Below are 22,514 nucleotides of genomic sequence, written 5' to 3' on the forward strand. Positions count from 1 at the left end.
GGAGGAGGAGAAGGAGGAGGAGGGAGGAAGGGGCGAGCGGCTGGGAGGGGAGGGAACACCTCGGCTGGGCGGAACACGCCGGCCGGCGCGGTCCCAGGCTGCCGCGGCCGCGCTGCCCGCGCTGCCCGCGGCTCCCACTGCCCCCGTTCGCTCCCTCCGGGGCCGGGGGCGGCGGCGCCCGCCGCGTCCCGCCCGCAACTTTCCCTCCCCCGTGGATGGCTTTCGTCGGAGACCTGCAGGGCAACCGGGCGCTTGACACCTGTCCCCCATGGGCCGCCCCCGCGCCTAAGTTTGCCGGCGCCCGGCCGCACTCCGCCGCCGCCGCAGGGCGGGCTTGAAGCCGCGGCGGGGCCGCGGTGCCCATGGCCGGGTGCCCCGCCGCGCCGAGGTGTCCGTGCGCGCCGCCCCGTCCCGCCCGCCCGGGAGCCGCCCGAGCGCCGCAGCGGGGGCGCTGAGCGAGGCAGCCCCCGGCTCTCCGCCACCGGCTCGGCGCCAGCCGCCGGTGCCCGCCGGGTCGCTGGCGGCGGCGGCGGGGGGGGCGGCGGCGGGGCCGCGGGATCCGTCCGCGCTCGCTGCCCCCGTGTAGTTCTCGAGTCGTCTGTCCTCGGCGGCGGTCCGCGGGTGACATGCAGTCCCTCATCTCTCCGGTGACCAAGGCTATCCTGGTGGCTTTGTTCATCTTCGCCATCCTGCTGATCCTCTACGTGATTCTGTGGTACATCTGCCGCGATGTGGATTGCGACCATGGGATCTGAGCGGCGCCGCGGGGCCAGGGCTTAGGAGCCGGGATTCACCCCGCGGGGCCGGGAGCGGCAGCGGGAGCCCCTCCGGGCGGCAGCCGCCGCCACCGCGGCCGAGCAGGGGAAGAGAAGGGGAAGGAAAGAAAAGAGGAAAAAAAGAAAAAAAAAAAAAAAAAAAAAAAAAAAGGCGAGCGGAGGACCGAGCCGAAAGAGCCCGGAGGACAACTGCGATCAAGAAACCAACCTGAGCTTGACCTTCAGAGACCAGGGTGACCCGGTGAGTCTCCGCTCTCCGCGGCGCGGGGGATGCGCGGGTGCGGCGGGGATGCCTCCCTTCCTCCTTCCCGCTCTGCTCCCCTCCCCTCGCACACACACACACAAACACACACACGCTCGCACACGCACATGGATGTGGCACAGGCGCCCCATACACACGCCGCGTACACACACACACCCGTGGATGTGCGTGCCTGAGCGCCTGCTGCACGCAGGCATGCGTGTCCCTTGGGGACGAGCGGGACCCGTCCTGCTTGCTGGGATAAATTGTGCCTGCGTCCGTCCCCGCGTCCCCCCGCTTTAAATTTTTCGAGGTGACAACGCGCCAAAGGCAGCGCGCCCGCGGGAGCGGCCGGGGCCGGGTGCGGGTGCCGGAGGGCGGCCGCCGCGCTGCCTTTGCGGCCCCACATTGGTATGCAGGCGGTGGATGCGCCGCCAGGCAGACCTAAAAGGTGAGCCCAGGGGATGGGGGAAAGTCAATGCTTCATCAGTCCATGGGCAAATCGGGAAGTTACAGAAAATGAAGGGAAGATGTCAGGTATCCGGCCAGTGCCAGCAGGCAGACTTCGCGGAGGGGATGTGAAGCAGGATGAGTTTCTCCTTTCTAGGGCTAGGTTGATGGAAGGAAGTGGGGGAGATGACAGAAAAATGTGCATGGGAAGTTCTGGATGGTAGCGCTCCGTGTCTGGTCTCACTGACACTGCATTTCCTACGTGCTACTCTTTCGAAAAGGGTTAAACACTTAACGGTTTACCACATATTCAAGCTGGGCAATTTCAGAAAATGTTGATAAAAAGTACACAATCGATGAACATGTACGTGCTGACTGTGTTGGGACACAAGAGGGGGTGTATCCTGCCCAGCCGTTTTCCCACCTGAGAGAATTTGCTGTTGGCGATTTCTGCTCTTACTGCTCGGTTGTATTGAATACCCGGTGCTGAAGCAGAGAGACACATTGTGTTCGAAGTGGAAAAGACCTGCTGAAAGAAAAATTGTCCTAAAAACTTGAGCCGTAACTGTTTCTGTCCTTGACAGACAAGCTGTCAGGAATAGGAGCAAAGTCCAGCTGCGCGCGTTATCCCTGTCGGGATGTATTCAGATGCCGCAGGGTGTGGGTGCGTGTCCACAGTGGGGAGGACGAGAAAAATCAAATCCACGTTTCAAGCGGGGGAACAGGGACCTAGCCAGCTGTAAAGTGTAATCGTATGATTTGGGGTGACTTGACATTGAGTCTTGGTGACCGAAAGCTCAGCTTTGCAACAGGGGTACGTGGAGGAAACTGTTCGGAAGGCGATTCTCTTGCCATTTTGTGCTTCTGTTCAGACTGTGTTTTGAAGGGCTTTTGACCTGATTAGTTGATCAAACATGACATTACCGTTAACACACGCTACTAATGTGATTATAACAGCAGTGACATCAATGTTTCCTTGCCCTGCAACTACAGTAGCAATGCATTTGTTTACTTCCCCGATGCACGCTCTGAAATGTCTGTTACCCAACAGCTCTGAACAACAAGGGAAGAGGGAGGAGGGAGAAACTCTTACAGACATTTAAAAATGGCTATAGCTCTGTTTCCCTTATGCGTATAATGATGTGGAAATAAAACAACCTCCAAGTCCTCTTCATCTTGGATTTTTTTTTTTTCCCAGTCAGTACACTTGTTTTTACCTAAGCGGCAAAAACCTCATCACACTTTGACATGTCGTGTCACATGTTCCCTTCCAAATTAACATCAGTGCACACCTGCCCCTCTCCCAGCTGGCAGGAACTAGTGGGTAAGACAGTTATAGAGGCTTTGCCATTTAGTGTTAATTATTTCATAGTAAACCAAACTGTTATTTATAGAACTGGATGAAATGTGGCAAATTAATGTGGTTTCCAAAAAACTTCAAATATCAAGAGAGATGTGCATGGGTGATTAAATATCTGAAGTGTTGATATGACCAAACATATTTTGTACTACCCATCATAACTGATGTTAATCAACTTAATAATTGTAGAAACCATGAAACAGTCCCTTCAGTTACTGTCTGGTCGTTAGTGTTTCCAGCTGGCTCATTATTATTTTAAGTATATTATTTTTAGGAGACAAGATGTGAAATTTTTTTCTAATACCCAATTTTATTCTAAATAAGGTGAATATATATGTGTTTATATATAAATATACATATAAGATTTGTATACAGTCAAATGGGTATTTTCCAGCCTGACAGAACTGAAAAATAAGCAGAGCAATGGTTAGCAGTATTGAATTTGATTTGTAGTTGTATTCACAGATGTGTTGGCTTTAATTCAATACTGTGTGTGTTCATTATCGTGTATTAGCAAACATAAAACCCTAAAGATCTGAAACACACCTTTTCCTATTGCTGTGATGCCTCATAGAAGGGAATGATATCCTGGCCTTGCTCAGCTATGGTGGAATTTTGCAGCTGGCTTTGACAGAATCAGAAATATATTGGCACATTAGCACGTGAATTTGTAACAGCATGATGTTATTAAAGTTGAGAGAGATATCAAAACAGTAAAAAGGATAGAACTAATTACTGTGGAATACCTAGAGACCTTATTTTTGTAATTATTTACTTGTTTGCTCAGAAGTTTGGTGATGATTTTATTTCTATTTGATGTTTGTGCTCATGCCTCAACTCAAGAATTTTTACCATCTTGTTCTCTCTTAATGTGTGGTAGTGTTTCAAAGGTGAACTCTGAAATATCACCTGCGACTGAGATGCAGTGCATCAGGTAGATATAGATCACCTGTAAGTATTTTTTGCAATAAGACAGGTTGTAACATCATGAGTAGTGCTTTTTTTTATGGCCAAGACAGCTTGTTATCATGTTTCTACTTGAACCAAGAGAAATTTTTTACCATATTGCAAAAATCAGTAATTTCATGGTACGAAAGTATGTTTTTAGTCCAAAAGCTATTAAATAGGCCACTCAAATATTGTGTTAAATTATATTTCAAATCTTTGCCGTTTTTTATTGTGTGGAAAAAGACTGTGAAGTTACCACTGCTTCATCAGCAGAAGTGTAATGAATTTTATAGATTTATTCCTACTGCAAGGTAGCATGCTATAGCATGGTCCTAGGATTCTTGTCACATCAGACTTAAACATGCAGTATATTTCTGGATAAGTCATTCTTTACTTAATTCCTGGTCAGGCAAATTCCCTGCAGATTTATTAAATATTTTCTGTTAGTGGCATGTAAGAAGAGTAACTGGCCAATAAAAATCACAGATCTGCTTATTTTCTATTTTCTTCCTTATTAAATGGATTAATCAGAATCAGTGTCTTCATGGTGTGCCCTCTGTGCATCTTATGCCATTTCCCTAAAACAGGGTTAAAATGAGCATGGAAGATGATTCCAGCATAGAGGGTCTCCGCAGAGATGAAAGGTTAGCCGAGGTCCAAGGATGGACAGCTGCATCCTCGAGACGTCCTTGTGTCACACGAGTGCTCACTGTACATTTTCCCCTCCAGGTGAGTGTAAAGCAGAAAGCCTTCCAGCTGCTGTAGGGCAGGACACAGATCTGCCCTGTGCAGCTCCAGCCCCATTTGTTGGAGGGCCCAGTCTAGGACTGATTTTTTACTGTCTGTTCTATGCAACGTGATGAACTTGTTCCTCTCAGTCTTAAAATCTGTGAGCCTTAGATTATTGGTAATGTGACAAGCACTTGGCCCAATTTGCATGTTTATAAACAGCTCAGAGGTGGGATGGTTGGGATTCATTTTACAATTGATGTCATAATTCTAACCCTTGAAGCTGGCAGGGTCCTTTAAATGAGAAATCTAGGGGCAGTATTAGAGAATACAGTGTCACTGTAACAAGTGTATTAAACCTGCAGTGTCAGTGCAGGCCGTATCTTGCTTCCTGCTTCGCTAGAATAACAGTCGTGCATTGGCAATGTTAATACAAACTGTGTGTAAGGAGTTATTGAAAAGGTGGTGCAAGGGAATAATGAAAAACGGGCGGATTTTCTCTTCACCTGAAGATCCATCTCTGCTCTGGGCACCATGTGCCATTAGATGCTCGCCTGCTGCATGGCACCGTGTCAGGGCTGCAATTGGACATTCAAACATTTCACTGCCATTTCTCAATGGATGACTTTTCCCCCAGTTTTTCTTTGATGCATGACTGTTTTCTCCTTTTCCTTCTAAGCATTAATCCTCTGAACTGTGACTTAGTGCATAATGCAGTTTGTAGACAAACTGCATGGATTGATTTTCCTGAAGTGGGCTGACCAAATGATGAGTGTATTGGAAAGCAGCACACACTTGCTTATTTGTTGTTCTACATTAAGCTAGTTTTTAATGAATTATCCTAATATATATTAAAATGGCTTTAAACAAAAATTAAGGGTTACTTTTAATATGCATTGCTAGTATGGTTCAAATAGTTGCATAGCAGCATCTGTTCTTGTTAGAGGCATTCTGATAACTTAAAATTTTACCCAAGTGAGAAAATGTGAGCTTTAGCTTGGAGGGGCTTGTAACACTGTCTGCTGTTTGAATGTTTTGATATATTACTTTGGAATACTGAAGATATTTACTGGTGTTTTCACAAGTCATTAAATCATACATAAAGGATACCAATAAGGTGACATTCAGAGTTTCATTGCAGAGCGTAGTTTGAATGTGGATTATGGTTGTGAAAAAGATGTGGAAAAAATTGCTTGTGACTGATGAAGACAAAAGATCGGGAAAAGAAAGGAAAGTGTTATATCAAGATGGTAGAATAAAGACCAGTGTGTTCAAATTTTAAAAAGTAGAGCTAATGTGAAGTAAAATGAGAAGGTCAGAGTACAAAAATTGCCACTTTCCTGTATAGAAACTGTATGTACATAGTATGCATGCATACATATGTCTGTGTGTATTTATATACATTTTCACAGTCTATGTGATTAAATTAGAAATTTGCAACTCTAGAGCAAGCTGAGAATCTTTACATGAATGACTTTTTGCCTGAAACCTGACTCTATTAATGCCCAGTAGGAATTTACTTGAGACCCAGTTAGTGTTGCAGATGCTTCTTGAGGACTCAATGATCAAACCTGAGTGATGTTGAATATTGCGGTTATAAATTAATCATTTTATAAAGAAAATTCTAATTCTCTGTTCTCTTTGGAAAAAAATAATTCTGGTTATGTGGGCTGGAAGAAATATATTAGTAACAAATAGATTTTATGTCTTGTGTTTTCCATTGACCTCAAAAGTCACTACTTACCAGGGAAAAATCCTATTAAGTAATTAACATATGATGACCAAGACATATATGTGAGAAAAGAGCATCTCAGAGAGAAGATAGCAGAACTGTAGTATTTTGTCTCAAACCAGTAATAGTCAACATCTTCTTGAAAGGTACAAATGTACAACTCTTTGATGTAATACATCTTCTGTGTTTGTTTTTAAGTGCAAAGGATTAAAAAATCCTCCTGAAGTTAGGAGTGTTAAAATTTATTCACAGTGAAACATCCTGCAGGATTATAATGCTTTTTGGTATTATGGTATTTTATGTAACACCTGAGTAAGAAAATGTTTTGGTTTGCATGAAATACAGTAATGTATTACCAAGGCTAGGGGAAAAAAGTGCCTTTCGTATGAATAGCCTCTTCTGTATTTATTGCATATTGGGGTAAAGCTGAACTCACAGAGAAAATGTTTTTTACTGCTCAGTATCCAGTTCAGTAGTGAGTTGTGAGTGCTGTGAACCCTTTTAAATGAATACCCAGCAAAGTCATCGTGATACCTACAGCAAAAATTAAACAATGTTTTCATTAAGCTGTGCTCTTTATGGACACTATATGTGACATAGTAAGGTAGCCTGCAGTGCATGTTTCTTATATATCTCTTATGATTAATGCACTCTTGAACATACTATCATCATCTCCCTTGTGAGATATGTGTATATAAATCAGCTTAAAAATGAGTTTACCACCAATCTCCATTCTAATGACTTATTTTAGTTTTCTACTGCAACACCATTCTTACACACTTAAGAGGGACGATAACTGAGTGGGAGTTTAATGAAGTGTCGGTATCAGTGGAGATAAAAGGAAGACTGAGTACACAGAAGGACATCAGTATATGTTTCTAGTGACTGATACAGCATAATTCAACTTGGCTGCAGTGACCATGAAACAGTAAAGTTTAAGATCCCTAGGTCAGTGAGGAGGAAGCATGGTAAGCTCACTACCCTGTTTGTCAGAGGAGCTGGCCTTGGCCTCCTCAGGGATCTGCTGGGTAGAGCACTGTGAGATAAAGCCCTGGAGGGAAGAGCAGCCCAAAGAAAACTGGTTAATACTCGAGGATTGCCTCTTCCAAGACCAAGAATAATGTATCCCAAAAAAGAAGTCAGGCAAAAATGCCAGGCTGCATATATGGATGAAAAAGGAGCCCCTGGACAAACTCAAAAAGGAAGCCTATAGAGGATGGAAGCAAGGATAGACAGCTTGAGAGGAACACAGTGAGATTGCCCAAGCAGCCAGGGATAGTGTTAGATAAGATAAAGATCTGATAGAATTAAATCTGGACGGGGACAAAAAGGGCAACGAAAAATACCTTCTGTAGGTATGTGGGTTATAAAAGGAAGACTGAGGAAAATGTGGCTCCTCTCCAGAAGGTGGTTTCCCAGGACAGGAAGAAGACTGAGGAACCCTGTAACTTTTTTGTTAGGTACATGAGTTGGCAACGTGCACGTGTCCTTGCTTCCTCTGAGGGCTTTCTTTTTGTGTTTGAATTTGTTCAGAAACTCCTTCCACTAGACCAGATTGCACACAGCCCCATCCAGCCTTGCCTTGAATACTTCAAGGAATGGGGTATCCACAATTTCTCTGGACAAGCAGTTGCAGTCTTTTCACCATCCTCACAGTAAAATCTGGACCTTTCTAAAAGATTAATCTAAACCTTTCTAAATCTAAACCTTTTTCAGTTTGAAGCCATTTCCCCTTTTCCTATCACTGCATGCCCTTGCAAAAAGTTGTCCAGCTTTCTTGTAGCCTCCTTTAGGTACTGGAAAAGTGCTCTAAACTCTCCCTGGAACCTTCTCTTCTCCAGGATGAAAAGCCCATCTCTCAGTCTGTTATAGCAGAGGAGATATGCTCCCCATTCCCTTGGTCATTCCTGTGTCACTCCTCTGGACCTGCTCCAACAGGTCCATGCCTTTTCTGCACTGAATCCTCCAGAGCTGGAGTTGAGTAGTCGTCATCCTTGGAAGTTTTTAAGACCTTTTGAGCAACATGGTCTGACCTCAAGACTGGCCTTAATTTCTGAGACCTTGTAAGGTACCTTCCAACTTGAACTACACTAGGATTGTATGATCCTATCAAGCATGTATTCTTGAGGGTCTTCTATGGGAATGAGCACTGGCTGGCTTGTTGTTATGCACTCTTTCCTTGACTCTTAATATGTGCTAGACAGGTAAACCAAAAGGATAGAGGCACAGAACTGGGAGTGGGACTGGGTGAGAATCTGTTCCCAGTAGTCCTAATCATCCTTACATTTTACATCTACAGCTCCTACACCATACTCCTGGATATGGTGAGGTGTGGAGCTGAAGTGGTACCTGGAAGTGCACCACTAGAGCAGGATGATCACTGTGCTCATACATGGAGGATGATGCCTTCACAGATCATAGTGGCCTGAAGGTTGAAGACAAAAATTGCAATATACTTATAGCCTGTTTAATTCTTACACCTCTATGGGGACTCCAGCACATTTCTAGGAACTGGAAATTAATTCAGTTACATCGCTCTGACTATAATATAATCATGCTGGGCATGTGTAGTGTAATTTTTTTCTGTAATCTGGTCCAGTTTCTATATTTATGTTTGTCTTCAGCTGTACAAAGCCTGTCACATTAACTGTCATGACTGTATGGATAGTTGGTAACAGTAGGATTTTCAGATACTGCCTGTTTTAAATGTGAACTGTGGCTTTGAAGAAAAAAGCAATCTCATGGGAATGGCATGCTTCAACACCAAACCTGTCATCTCATACCTAGGCCACTCTCAGCTTATATTTAGGTGGAAAGCAGATTACTAACTAGGGAAAAAAAGCATTTAATGCAAAAAGCCATTGTACCTTTTCTTCCTAGGTAGAAAAAGCCTTTTCCTCAGTGGTTGGAGCTGTGCTGCGGTACCCGCCTGCCTGTCTGGATGGTGGGCAGACTCAGAGGAGAGCAGGGAAGCTGCACAAGGTGATAGTGGGTCCCCTTTATTCTGACAATCATTATACACCTGAGCGTTATCCAAATTTACAAGATGGAGCTATCAGGAGTAATTATTTTCAGTGCAAATCCAAGATAAATGAGAGCTGCAGTGCATCTGTTGTCAGGGGTTTAAACAGTGATTCTCTCATGTTAGTATACAGGCTCACTGCCACCCCCCACCTTATTAAATACATGAAAAGCTACATTTCTATACCTCAGTTGTTTTTTTTTTACTTGGAGATGTATCAAAAATGATGAAAACATTTTGAGCCTAGAAAAAAACCGTACATATTTGAATGCATAAACTGCTATTTTTGAGAATTCTGAAGTGACGTTAATTTTTTCTCTCATGTGGGCTTACAAGCCTGGAGAGATTTTAAATTAAAAGTGGAAAAGAAAACTTGCTTTTTACTGGAGTTCATGAAAGCTCTCTCAGTTCTTAAACTAAATTATGTATGAAGCAGTAAGGTCCTGTATTGTCTATTAGATTCACATGGCAATTCCCTTTTAAAAATTTTACACAGTATTCAGGTGAATAGATAGTATATATTATCTATTTATTCCAGACTTCTATGAACCTGCTGCTGACTTTAGGAATTAAATCTTTTGACTATTCCTGTCCCAGGAACAAGACATTGATACCAAATTCTTTTAGTTTGAGTCTGCATGTTGGAAGTGCTGTGAATTCCAAGGATAAACATGTGATGGTATTATGAAATAGTATTTTCTTTATTGTCAACCAAGGGTTTCTTCTCTTACTTTTGGCCACACAAACAAGGTCAGCTGGAAGGAGGGTAAAGCACAACAGACAAAGCTGGGACTGGCTTGGAAGACACTGCAGCCACTATTGTGAGTCATTCTCTTTTAATCACGAAGGCAAAATCCTATGGGCATGTGGGATGATACATAAAGAAAGGCAGAATTTTGCTTGCTGTGGAGGAGCTGTTCATTTGTTACAAGCATTCAGCTGACTTCAGTGGAGTGGTGCCAATTTCTGATAGCACAGGCGTTGGTTCTGAGGATACATATTTGCGTTAATAAACAGTTGGAGTCCTTCTTCAGGCTGCAGAAAGCAGCAACCAAGTAAGTGATGCAGCTGGGATGACATCCAGACACCTTTGTCACTCTTCAGCCTGTGTAGCCAAGTACCTTTATTGAGATGATTTGGCAATAATTGATATAATACACAGAACTTAAAACTAGTAAGATCTATTAATGTGTAATGTGTGTTTTATACAAAATGCTGCTAAATTAAAAGGCAAGCTGTTATTTCGTGAAATAGAAATGTTTATGATATATGGTTGAAAAATATAGCTATGTAATGTGTGCCTTTGGTTCAGCAGATTTCATGAAAGAAAGTGAAAGAATCAGCACTCCTGAGAACCTTTGTATGAACCAAAATGGATTCTTGGATAAGCCTATGGATATTCTGCTACTATTTTATGAATGTCAGCTAGGCAAACTAGGTTTCTTATAGACACAGTGGCCCTCTGGATGACTAGAGAAATCAAATGGCTCTTGTGATAGCTGTAAAAATAATTTAAAGCCTCTTGAAATTCAGCGAGGAGAGGATTCACTGAAAGGCAGCATCCTGGATGGGATGTACCAGTGGTAGCTGTGCTTTGTGGGGTGGGAAAAGTTTTGCAGGATACCTCGCTAGTAGATGGAAGAAAAGATTAATATACAGTATAGGATGGATGGATGGACGGATGGATGTCAGGCAAATCCTCTGAGGAGTGGCAAACCCTAGGTGCATTTCTCATGTGAGAGGCACTTTGAAGACAGAAGACTCTACCCTGACAGAGGCTCTCCAGTGTCTGGGGAGGAACTGCAGAGCTGTGATGTCAGGACATGCTGTATTTTGGCAGCCACACTTTGATGCAGCCTTGAAAGGAAGCTCAGATGTACAATATGATGTTTAGAGTGATATGTCTTATCAAACAACATGATGCTGTGACCCAGTATGGTCATCTATTTATTGGATATATAATTCAATTACATTTTGGTTGGTCTGTGTAGTAAAATGCATTTCTTAATTTGCCATTTTTAAGATAGCTGTTGTTTGAATTAAGCTTTCTTTTACAGTCCTGTGATTCCTGCACTGGAACTCTAACTTCATTTCTTTTTGACCTAATTTGTATGAGTAAAGCAGTTGCTTAAACTGTGAAATCCATTTGTTTTTCTCTTGCCATTTCAGTTAGTAGGTAGTTTCAGAGCTCTTATGTTGTAAGAGAGTCATGTTGCTTTTGTAACTGGCTGGATAGTGTCTACTGCTTGATTTCAGTTCCAACACATTCTCTTCATGGTTTTTTATCCTAACATGCAACCCTATAGCCACCTATCAGCCTCATCCTCCTCCCATCAGAACTGTTCTGCTAGAAACCTGTGCTGGATTTCCTTTCTCATGTGTAGGCAGCAGGTTTTGTGCTCTGATAGGAGACAGACTGAAAAATGCAAAATTACCATCACCTCTGAGCGTCACAAGAGAGGAGAATTAGCAGTTTCAAAGCAGGAAGTGACTACATTTTTCTTTCACTTGCTGTAATAGTAGCATATGGCACTTGTGGACCATAATAATTTGTCCTTTGAATAATGGTCCTTGCTAAGGAAAGCTTCATCTTAGTTTTTCCTATGTCTAAAAAGTTAATTTTTAAAAAATTTAAACCCCCGTGTAAATCCTTCTATATACCTCATTTTACCATTTTCTTTTTTTACCAATTGTAATGGTTCTGTTTTTCAAAACATTCTGTGTAATATCTGTTACATTAAGGTTTGCACTAAGAGGATTTGTTATTCAGGAATTTAAAGAGATGTTATACAAATGCACATATGTGCACACGTTTATTACCAGTGATGCTTGAATTGAAAGTGGTCAATCCATTTGCCTATTACCAGCAAACCCATCTTGATTTCCTTGTTCTGCTTAACTTTAGGTCACAGTTTAGTACAGTTTGTTACACAGTTTATGAGCTGGGTCAATGCCCCAGAAGTGAAGGGTGAAACCACTTGGTTTGCAAAAGCAGCTCCTGGAACTCCTGACAGTGTGAAGTTTCTATGGCTTTTCATTACACTTATGCCAACAGGAGTGAGAATGGAAATGAACTCCTTTGCAAATCAAAGGCACTTCAGAATTAACTTTCTGAAGGGACTTTATCTCTGGTCAAGATGATGGGCCACCCATGCTGATCTCCTTTTCTACTCAGCACCTTGGGTAAAGGAATCTTTCTTTCAAGAGAATCCTCAGCTTTGATATGTAGAATGTCCTTATTTTGGTGGTGAAGCATGGTAGAAATTCTGTAATGTTATAACCAACACTGAAATTTGGAAAGTCACTTGATTTTCACCTGACTTGGTCTTACCCAGCTCTTAGTTTTTTGAATGCATATCTATCTGTCTATCTATCTATCTATCTATCTATCTATCTATCTATCTATCTATCTATCTTTTTATAAATTTTATAATTTGATGAAAAAAGCAAATGATAAAATCTTAATGTATCGTTTTATATTAAAAAGCAATCTAAAGGCACATGTGTATAGAAACCTATATCAGGAAATCAGGAATAATTAAGGAGAGGAGAAAGGAAGAGTTAGTTTTAGATTGCTTGTTAGGTACATCTCTGAAATACAATATTGCTTTTTTTTCTTAGTTAAGGGCAAAATGAATAAATAAAAGTAAAGACTAAACAATATTTGTTCCATTAAGAAAGGTTTTCTGTCTCAGGGTGTTAACCAAAGCATGAAAGTATTTCTGCAAACATCTCACAAAAAGAAATTGCACTTTTGCACAGTTAGCACTACTGCAAGGTTTTCTGTTTATATTTGAGGGTAGTTTATGCCTTTTTAACTGTGCAAGACCAACTGAAAAAAGCCTAGTCAATCGTAGAGAAATGTATTGATTTTTCTGTACGTTTAAGTGCACTGGTGTGGAAAGGATGGTCTTACACTTCTAAAATATTCTTCAAATGTAAACAGCAGTCGACTTTGACCAGCCTGCATTTGTGTTTGCTCAAGACCCAGCACCCTGGAGGCAGAAAACTGTAGCAGTAGGAATAATATAACATCCCTGTAAAAATAGAACAAAAATTGTAATAACAGAAATAATATCCAGCATCTATACTGTAAATACAAAAACTATGTACACCATGATGTTCAAACACTTCACAGAAAAGATGGGTGCTAGTTCTCCTGCTTTAAAGGAGAGGAAACTGAGGCTGAGGAGGCTGGGGGCACTTCCTTGAATTTGCTACTTAAACCACAGAAGAACAAAGTTTATAAACTGACTCTCTGTAATCCCAGTCCAGTGAGCTGCCCTTGAAACTGCTCTGAAATAAGATAATGATGTTGGTGATTACTGTGTTTTGATCTGAGAATGTAGTGGTAATGGATTGCATATCGCACACTATCATTTTATGTAATTTTCCAAACATTTATAAATAATTCAAACTTCAGGTTGGATGTGGCACATCTTGTCACATCCCCTTGTCTTTTTGCATCAAAGGAACATTGGAGACAGTGCTGACATGCTATAGTCATTAAATAAAACATGAGATTTTGAAATGAATGACATTTGAGTACCAGAGTTTGGCTTACAAATGGTAAAGTAAGAGATTTGCCAATAAATCTGGTTAGAGCACTGCCATCCTGAGGAGTATATTGACACTGTAAACCTTTGTCATTTTAAAGAAAGATTAAAGGCTGGTCTTGACAAGATGAAAGAGGGTTGTTTGGTAAAGAGGGCAGAGTTCTTTACTGTGACCATTCCTCTTAAATAATATGTAATTATTTTTAACAACATATTATATATGTCAACTTACACTGAAGTGGGAACTGCTGCTTTCAGCAAAAGGAAGCATCATCCTAAACTCCAATTCAAAAACCAGAGTGAACCCGAACTTCAGATTTGATTATAGTACAGTGTAAAACTATAAACAAGATATCTTTGTGAATGTTTAAAGCTGCATGAACTAACATATTTTGAAACGAGTGGGATACAGATAAAGTCTAGAATCACTTAGGAAGGATCCAGAAGGTAGAACTGCCCAATAAATTAAGAAAGAACACAACAGAAGCAATGACTGGCCATGGTACATTGGCTAAAACCAGCAGGGTTAATTGTTAGTGACAGAAATGAAAACAAACCCCATTCCATGTGATGACACTTAAATTACTGTTGGCTTTTTTAAACTTGGAGTGTTGTGTTACAGGCAGGAATGCACACTTCCCTGGAGAGCATGTGAAGGAGGTAATGCAAAAGAAAGCAACATGAAGAATCCTGTTAGTGGGTGAAAATGCAATACCTCCTGTGACTGGAGATTTGGAAGTAATGAAATTTCAATCAATCGATTACAAGGCTCACTAGGACAAAAAAGCCACTTTCAGTGAAAGCAAAAGAGATGTTCTATTTAAACTGTCTGGATGTTATTAATACAACATGATTGCCTTTTTAGGTATTGTAATAATTTTTGCAGCAAAGAAATGTGGAGGAAAGATCTGCAGGGATCATTAATTTAATCTGTTGAAATGTACAGTGCTCCACTGCCCTCTTTTGCCGTGTACCTGGAAGAGCAGCAGCTACAGTAGCAGGTGCCACCACAGCAATGGGTGCCTTTTTCTTCCAGGGCATGCACCTTTTGAAGGGGCTCACAGACCAGTGACAGCACACAAGTGATCCTTTGGGAATCTTCTCTTTCTTCTCACAAAAGGAAAAACACTTAGAATATGACCACTTCATTTACATGCCTAAGGACCAAATATTCATTCTTCAGTCCTGTAGATTTTCCAGTGAAGTCTTAATTGATACTTAGAATTTGATCCCAAGCAAATTCGTTCAGAACGTACTGCTGTGCAAAACATCTAACAGGGATGCTGAAGAAATTAAGTTAAAAACTGCATCAGATCTTACCCTCCACATGCATTCTGCTGGGAACCAAATCAATCTGCTTAATATCTCTTTTGTAAAGTATTTTGCAAAGGAGGAAACCACCATAATTGTTTACTCTCTATTTGTGTTGCTTAGCATATTTAAAAAATTCTCTGCTAGCCCTTAAAATCTTTCTGTTAGTTAAGAGGGTGCACTTGAATAATTATGTTTATAGTTGTCCTTCTATTTTTCACAGTTGACAGTACCCTCTAGCAGCTTGAAAATTATTTTGGTTTTCCTACCATTTTCTCACTGAAATCTGTGTAGAAATGGAATAGCCTTAAGCTTATGTTGGTGCCTTCCTGTCTTGCCAAGATATATATTCTTTTTTTTGCTTTTGCACAAGCATAACTGACAGTGAAAATACAGATCTTGGACCAGTTTTTATCTGTCAGGCTTCCTGCAAAATTTGTAAAGAATAATAATGAGCAAATTAATCCATCCTAAACTAGAGTTATCTCCTAGCCAAACTTGTCTGTCTGCATTTTTACAGCACGCACTTTAATTTTTGTATTTTGTGGGGAAATGAGCCTCTCATGCATTCATTATCTATACAAAAATATAAGTTGAAACATACAGAAGCATATGACATAGAAAATCTTTATGTTTGTATGTTTCATGTATTCTCTTACACCAGTTTTTTGGAAATTATTAAACGCTCAGCTGCAAAATCTAGGTTTATAGGATCTAACCAAGGTTTGTTTTTTATGTGAAGAGGTAATAAATATTTTGAGGATTTTAAACTTTTATTTCTGTGCTTATCTATGACAACTCATTATTTTGCCGTTGAAAATAACAACTCATATATTTTCAATTGATATTTCCACCAATGAAAAAGTGATACAGTAGCTGCTGTATTAAAGTCTGGGAGCAGAGGAGTTGCATGGAAGAAATGGAGAAGACTATTGGGGAGGCAAAAGAGCAATGCCCAGAGAGATCTGTTTCAAGGAGGCAGCAAATCTAGAGAGATTCAGAGTGCACCTTAAGAGCATGCAGAAGTGCTAGGACATAAGGAAATGGATACTACCGAGCCTCTTTCTCTCCTTGATCCAGGTCTACGTTTGCCCCCAGTGAATTTTGAGGTTATGTGGCTTTATCAACATACCTACCTTCCCCAGCAGTCTCTGAGGAGACTGAAGAAGGAGCTGTGGCTGCAGCCCAGCTGAGTCCTTAGCACTGGACATGAGCAGGCAGGGTTTGTAACACGGCTGCCTGACAGATCTGTGAAAGTTATCTTGCACTTGGCAGCTTTGTGATACCAAACGTGTTGAGATAACAAACATGACAGAATTCACAACAAGCTATGATATGCTTTCCCTGGCTTTGCCTTGCTTTGCCTTCCATTTTCTTGGCTTGGCTGGGTTTGGCTTCCTTTCTCTTGCCTTCCCCATCTCTGTTTATCTACAGGTGACAATTCCCTACTGACAGTCTTTCTCAAGGTCTGTGAAGTGCTTGAGTTCAGTTGCAAAGGTTCCTGCTTTGTTTATTTTAGGAAAAAACCTTCTTTCAAGACAAAAGCCCAGAAAGCTAAATTGTACTTTCAGGGTACCCATCTGGCCCACTGTCAAGCAATATTTTTTCTAAGTCTTAGTTTTATTTTATTTACTGAAGATAAAATGTGTCAAGAACAAGCACCATGACGCAGCAACAGCACTGCAAACCTGTAATAGGACTTAACTACCAATCCATGAGATTAATGGAAAGCAACTACATTAGTGTTTTGATTTGGATCAAGAGCATGTATTTAAAATGAGACTGCTGGTTGTTGCCATTTTGCAGACCTTGGATCACATCATACATAAATCTCCCAGGGCATGTGAGGGGCCTTCTCGTTGAGTAGCACAGAATGCCGTCTAGAAGCTTTCCTGATGTGCTCCAGCTGTCATTTATTAGTGATACTGGTCACACACAGCTGCCAGAAAAATATGGATGTCTTTTGGAAGCTACAGAACTTTCCAGAAACTGTAACTTTAAGTGCTTCAGCTTCTATATACCTTCAAGCTTACTCCACAGTGTTGGTTAGGTTTGAATCCACAAAAGTGATTTCTCCCATGTTTTGTAGGATTTTCAGCTGTATGAAGCAATCATTGGTGGAGTCCAGAAACTGCATCTGTAAACCCTGTCTCATGACATTTGGGCAGCTTGTGTACTGGCAACTGAAGCTCTCCATCGTGGGTATTTCATATTTGATGACCCTTTTTTATCCAGCAACATCCTGTACTTGATAATTTTTTTTTTTAGTTCTAGAACTGTATAGCAATAGCTGTAAAATATTATTTAATTATGGCTAGTATCGGGAAAATACTAAACTGTTCAAATTTTGTGGTTTTATAATTTGAGAATTTGTGTCATTTTAGATATAGATAATACTGCAGTTCTGTTCTTTATGAACCTGTAGCTCTGATCTATTAAGCTGTTATATACTTGGCCCTCTGGGTTGCTGTTATTCTGCCAAGTGATTACTTTTATATTATAAACGAAAAATATTTTGTGGGTGCAGCTGTGAAAAGATGCAAGGGACAGTAGGTGTTATGTCCTGTTGAACTTCAACAGAAGCTGATGCCAAAAAATGTCAGGATTTTTTAGGCATTCCAATATATTGGACAGTGAAAGGATAGCAATAAACACCAAATTATTGAGAATTCAAATAGGATGTTTACAGAGTCTGTAAAAAAGAAGTGGGATAATCTTGTACCAGCAGATCTATGTACAAATTCTATCAATTATAAAAAAATTATGTAAACAAGACCTGCACATGATCTTTAGGTCAGAATAATGGTTTGATCCTCTATAAGGAATTTTGGAAATTTGTAACCAGTTGAGAAACAGCTGAAGAAAAACACCCATGTAGCTAGCTAAAGAGACAATACATACGTAAATGGATAATAAATGTGTAGTGGAGAAAGGATGAAATTCTTTAAAATATTGAAGCAAGGAATCCCATTGTTGCCATTCAGTAAGTTGCCTGTTTAGCTATGGTTAATTACTGATGCAAATGGTAGAAAAGGATGTCTTTGAATAGCTGAAGTATGAGTGAATGAGGAGCAGCACACATGAATTTACAAAGATAAAATCATATCAGATTATGCGACATCTTTCTGGGGCGAAAAAAATAAAACTACTAGACATTGTAAAATGTCTAGAGGGTAATAAAACATTCTACATTGTATCTCTCAAAGCACTGTTGAAAAAGAGAAGACTGATTTTGGTACATTAAACACTTGTACTAACATTGACAAACAGCTTACTGGAGGTCTGTGTTAAAGGTGGCAGGTGTTAGGAGTTGGACAGGAACATTTGCAGTGAGATAGATGAAAAAAATTGCAAGGCATAGTTTATTTCACATCTCATGAGTGGTCTGCTTTGACAACAAATTCTTTTGGCAAGAAGCATCCTTGATCTTGTGTTTCCCTGATAGTAGACCTCCCTTGGGTTACAGGGTGGTAATAATAATTGATTAAAAAATCAAGGATATGTTTTGCAAATTTCACTTTCCCCATTTGCAAGACAACTTTTGCTGTGCAGGATTTAGTTCAGTTTCATTTCCTATAATGTTCAGGAGTCTGTTCCACTGGATCTATTTTGTGGGATTCATAAATAATTATTTTTAGGATGGCCACTTTTCTTTCGATCTTGTATTTTGAATGGCAGCAAGAGAGGTCTCCATCATCTAATTTAATTACCTTGGATCACCATCTCTAGAAAAATCTGTCATTCTCTTAATTAATTTTTTTTTTTTTTACTCTTCCTTCTCCTTAGAGGAACATTAGTGAATGCCAACTTTTCTTCTTAGATCCATAAAGATCCATTGCCTCTAGTGAGGTTGTAATATCTACCCTTTGATGGGAGAATTTGATCCTAAGATGTGTCCAATTACAGAAGTATCCAAAGAAAGATTCACTTCATAAAGAAGCTTTTCTGGGAGTTACTGGTGAACTGCTGTGATTTTTTTTCATCCAGTCACTATTTCATTATTTCTGAAGCCCAGTGGTTTCCCTGAATATGTGACATTCATTAGAAAGCAACATGTTAATCAGAGTACTCCTATTTTATGTTAGGTTTTCCTTTTTTATTACAGTGCTACTTGACATTTTACTTGACATTTTAGGAAGCAGGATATATATTTTTCACTTTCAGTCTTTATCATGCTGAATGCACGTGAGTGCTCTATGGTTTCCATCAAAAAAAAAAAAATCAGGGAGCATATTGCTGTCCCTATGACGAGGGAGATCCTGGGGCTCTGTGGAAGTTTACTGGAGTCATTGGATCTCTGTGAAAACTCTGGTTCCATCTTTTCAATTTTCTTAGGATCGTCTTCAAGCTTTTGAAGGTTGTGATAATCCAAATGTAGCTTCAGAACAGTATGAGAAACCTCAGTCCGTACAGATCCCATCAAAGATCCAGTAAAATCAAGAAACCCCCCCCCAAAAATAAAAATGGAACAGTGATATAAAAGTATAATTAAAATTACTTGAATGACTAACCTCTGTGTTGGTGAAAACACATGGATAATTTAACAGAAAAATTGCTGTAAATACTGTGACAGTGATGACAACTGTCATGTTTGTATTTGATTAGATTCTGTTCTTAGTATCCTCAACTTTTAATTTCTAATTTCATTTGACTCCATTAGCCTCCCCATAGTTTTAGGAAAAGTGTGTGTCTAGTGATCAGGACTGGAGAAAAAAGTAGCATTTTACCATCTTGAAAGGTTCACAGACTCAGTAACAGATAGAAAAACAATTCTTAAAATACTAATTTTACAGAATGCTCTTTTAGTCTGAAGATACTATTTTGAGCTAGACATCCACCTAAAAAGTTAAAGTGCTCTAAGAGAAGTCAGGTTCACCCAAGCCTCACCTTCAGATGGTGGTTTGGGGTGGACTCTCCTGCCCAGCTGGGGCTGGTGATGGGACGCAGGATCTGGGGAGAGCCTCCAGAGGGAGATGCTGCCCAGCAAACCTGCCACCAGGGTGGAGAGAGGCGCCTGCTCCATGGCTCTGCCTTGGCTTCTCTGGGCTCCTGGGTGCAAGCCAAGCACTGCTTGAACTCACAGCCCTGAGCACTTGGCTCTGGAAGTCCTGGTTTACCAGCATAGGTCGCTGGAGAATTTTATCTCCCATGCTTGTTCTTGCTACTCCAAGTGCTGCTTGCAAGGAAGTTGACAATTTAATGACATACTTGCCATTAAAAAGGTTTCTGTGCTGTATCCAAGTGCTTACTTTTATGAAAACCCATACTTAGTTGGCACTTTGAAGTTGATGAGTGTCTGGATCAAACTGTAAGGGTAATGATAGGGCTACCCACAGGAAGGGCACCTCTGCAGCACCTGAGCAAAGCAAGAGCAGGAGATGCCCTGGCACCAGTGGTGGCCCACTGAGGAGCACCTTACACTTTTGGGGATGCATGGTTTGGAACTTTTGCTATACATCCTATACTTTACAGCTACTTTACAGCGCTTGCTCAGGCACAGGCTGTGTGCTGAACTTTGTCTGGAAATCAGCAATATCACTGTACTACTCAGTTTAGCAACACACTGAAAATCCCACCATTAGCTTTTCAGTGTGAGCATGTCCCTCTGCTCAATACATGGGCTCAGATAAGCTTGTTAAGTGATGGAGACTGACATTTGCTCCTGGAGAGGAAGGCCTTTATTTGGAAAAGTTATCAGATATTAGAATGATTCATCTGCTACTTGAGGCTGTTTAGCTTTCCTTCAAGTCAAATTAAACATTTGCTGTTGGCATGAAAAACAGGGAAGGCAGGCAGAGTAAGAGAAAGGACAACTTATAATTAAAATCAGGCTTGATCTTATACCATACTTCATTATATACATACTTCACCACTGAAGAAAATGGCTGGTTTTACTTCCAAATATTTAGACACTTCAAGCAATATTCATCCATAGCAAGGCAGCTTTAGACTAAGCAAGAGCTAGTATTACAGTAGGAAGATGAGCTAAGTAGTTTTAAATGCTCTTAAATGGCAACATAATCTTTGAAAAATATATAGTGTAGGCCTTAAAAAAATTGACATTGGCATAGTCCAGAAGTGGCAGCTGACCTGCAAGTTTGGTGTTGCTTAGCAATGCTTCACCATCAGGAAAATTGGGAAAGTGGGCTAGAATGATTTACACCAGGGAACAGATAAATGCTAATTTTCTCTAGAAGATTCAGGTTACTGTGGTTATTAAGGAAGGATATTAGATCATAAATACCTCTCCACCTCTTCTTCCAGTTTTTTTTATTTTTTTTATTTTTTTAAGGTGTTGAAAAGTACTTCTCCTACGAAGACAGGATGAGAATGTTGGGATTGTTCAGCCTGGAAGAGAAGAGAAGAGAAGCCTCTGGGGAAACCTTATAGCACCTTCCAATACCTAAAGAAGGCCTACAAAAGAGCTGAGAAGGGACTTTCTGCAAGGGCTGGTAGTGGTAGGACAAGGAGGGATGGCTTTAAACTGAAAGAGAGCAGGTTTAGATTAGATATTTGGAATAAATTATTTGCTATAAGGGTATTAAGGCACTGAAACAGGTTGCCCAGTGAAGTTGTGAATGTCTCATCCCTGGAAGTGTCCAAGGCACATAGGATGGTGGCCCTGAACAACCTGGTATAGTGGAAGGTGTTCCTGGCCGTGGCAGGAGGGTTGGAACTAGATGATCTTTAAGATCCTTCCAACTCAAACCATTCTAACATTCTGTGATTCTATCATTTTGAGAAAGATCATAAATTCAAAAAAATAGTTTGTAAGAATGCAAGTACATTTGCTTCCAGAACAGTAATTTCAGAAATGGTTGATGCAAACAATACAGCTGGACGGAAAGAAAAATTAATAATACAAAGGAAAAAAATTTTTAATGCTTCTGTAAACATTTTCATAGTCAGTTAGATTTCTGGATCTGTTGTCAGAGTCCTGACCCTGCCAGAGTCCCTGCAGGTGGGATGCTGAACCTGCCTGGAGTTCAGCTGCTGCCAGAGGCTGTGCCAGCCCAGCTGAGCTCACCACAGGACACAGACATGAACTAGCTGGTGGTCTGGGCTGAGACAGATGAGGCAGAAAAAGAAAATATTTTGAACTGGAAAATTGGTGGTAAAGTTTAAGAGCTTAATAAAGATACAAAGCTTCTTTCTCCTTCCTCATGTCTTCATGTGCAATCCACTTTTTATGCACCCATAGCAGTAGGTCAGAAAAGGGGAAGCATTTTGCTTCACCTTGGTGCCTAATCCAGACAGATCTCTTACTTAGTGTTAAAGTGAAAGCTTTGTCTGTCAGACTTTCTTTGTAGACTGTAGGAGATGGAGGATGCAGTGATGCCTTCTAGTGTACTGTTTGGCTGACAGGACAGCTTTGCACAACACTTGACA

General features: G+C 40.8%; 2 protein-coding genes across 4 annotated transcripts in view; both read left to right on the plus strand.

Annotated features, from left to right (window-relative positions):
• Positions 1-872: 872 nt before the first annotated feature.
• Positions 873-22,514, plus strand: part of DHRSX (dehydrogenase/reductase X-linked) — a 200,460-nt gene continuing 178,818 nt past the window's right edge. The window contains exons 1-2 of the mRNA XM_088159907.1: positions 873-1,017; positions 4,363-4,504. Coding sequence (XP_088016033.1) covers positions 4,438-4,504 — 67 coding nt within the window. The 5' untranslated portion in view covers positions 873-1,017; positions 4,363-4,437. The remainder of the gene's footprint in view (positions 1,018-4,362; positions 4,505-22,514) is intronic.
• Positions 4,367-22,514, plus strand: part of ZBED1 (zinc finger BED-type containing 1) — a 50,128-nt gene continuing 31,980 nt past the window's right edge. Inside the window, exons 1-3 of one of the 3 annotated variants that reach the window (XR_015801603.1) lie at positions 4,367-4,504; positions 17,215-17,327; positions 21,418-22,285. The gene's annotated coding sequence lies outside the window, so the exon portion shown is untranslated. Of the gene's footprint in view, positions 4,505-17,214; positions 17,328-21,417; positions 22,286-22,514 lie in introns of those variants that run through there. The other 2 variants (XR_015801602.1, XM_088159906.1) reach the window with 2 other exon arrangements.

This window comes from Sturnus vulgaris, chromosome 2 (assembly GCF_052056855.1).
Source record: "Sturnus vulgaris isolate bStuVul1 chromosome 2, bStuVul1.hap1, whole genome shotgun sequence".
Taxonomy (NCBI): domain Eukaryota; kingdom Metazoa; phylum Chordata; class Aves; order Passeriformes; family Sturnidae; genus Sturnus; species Sturnus vulgaris.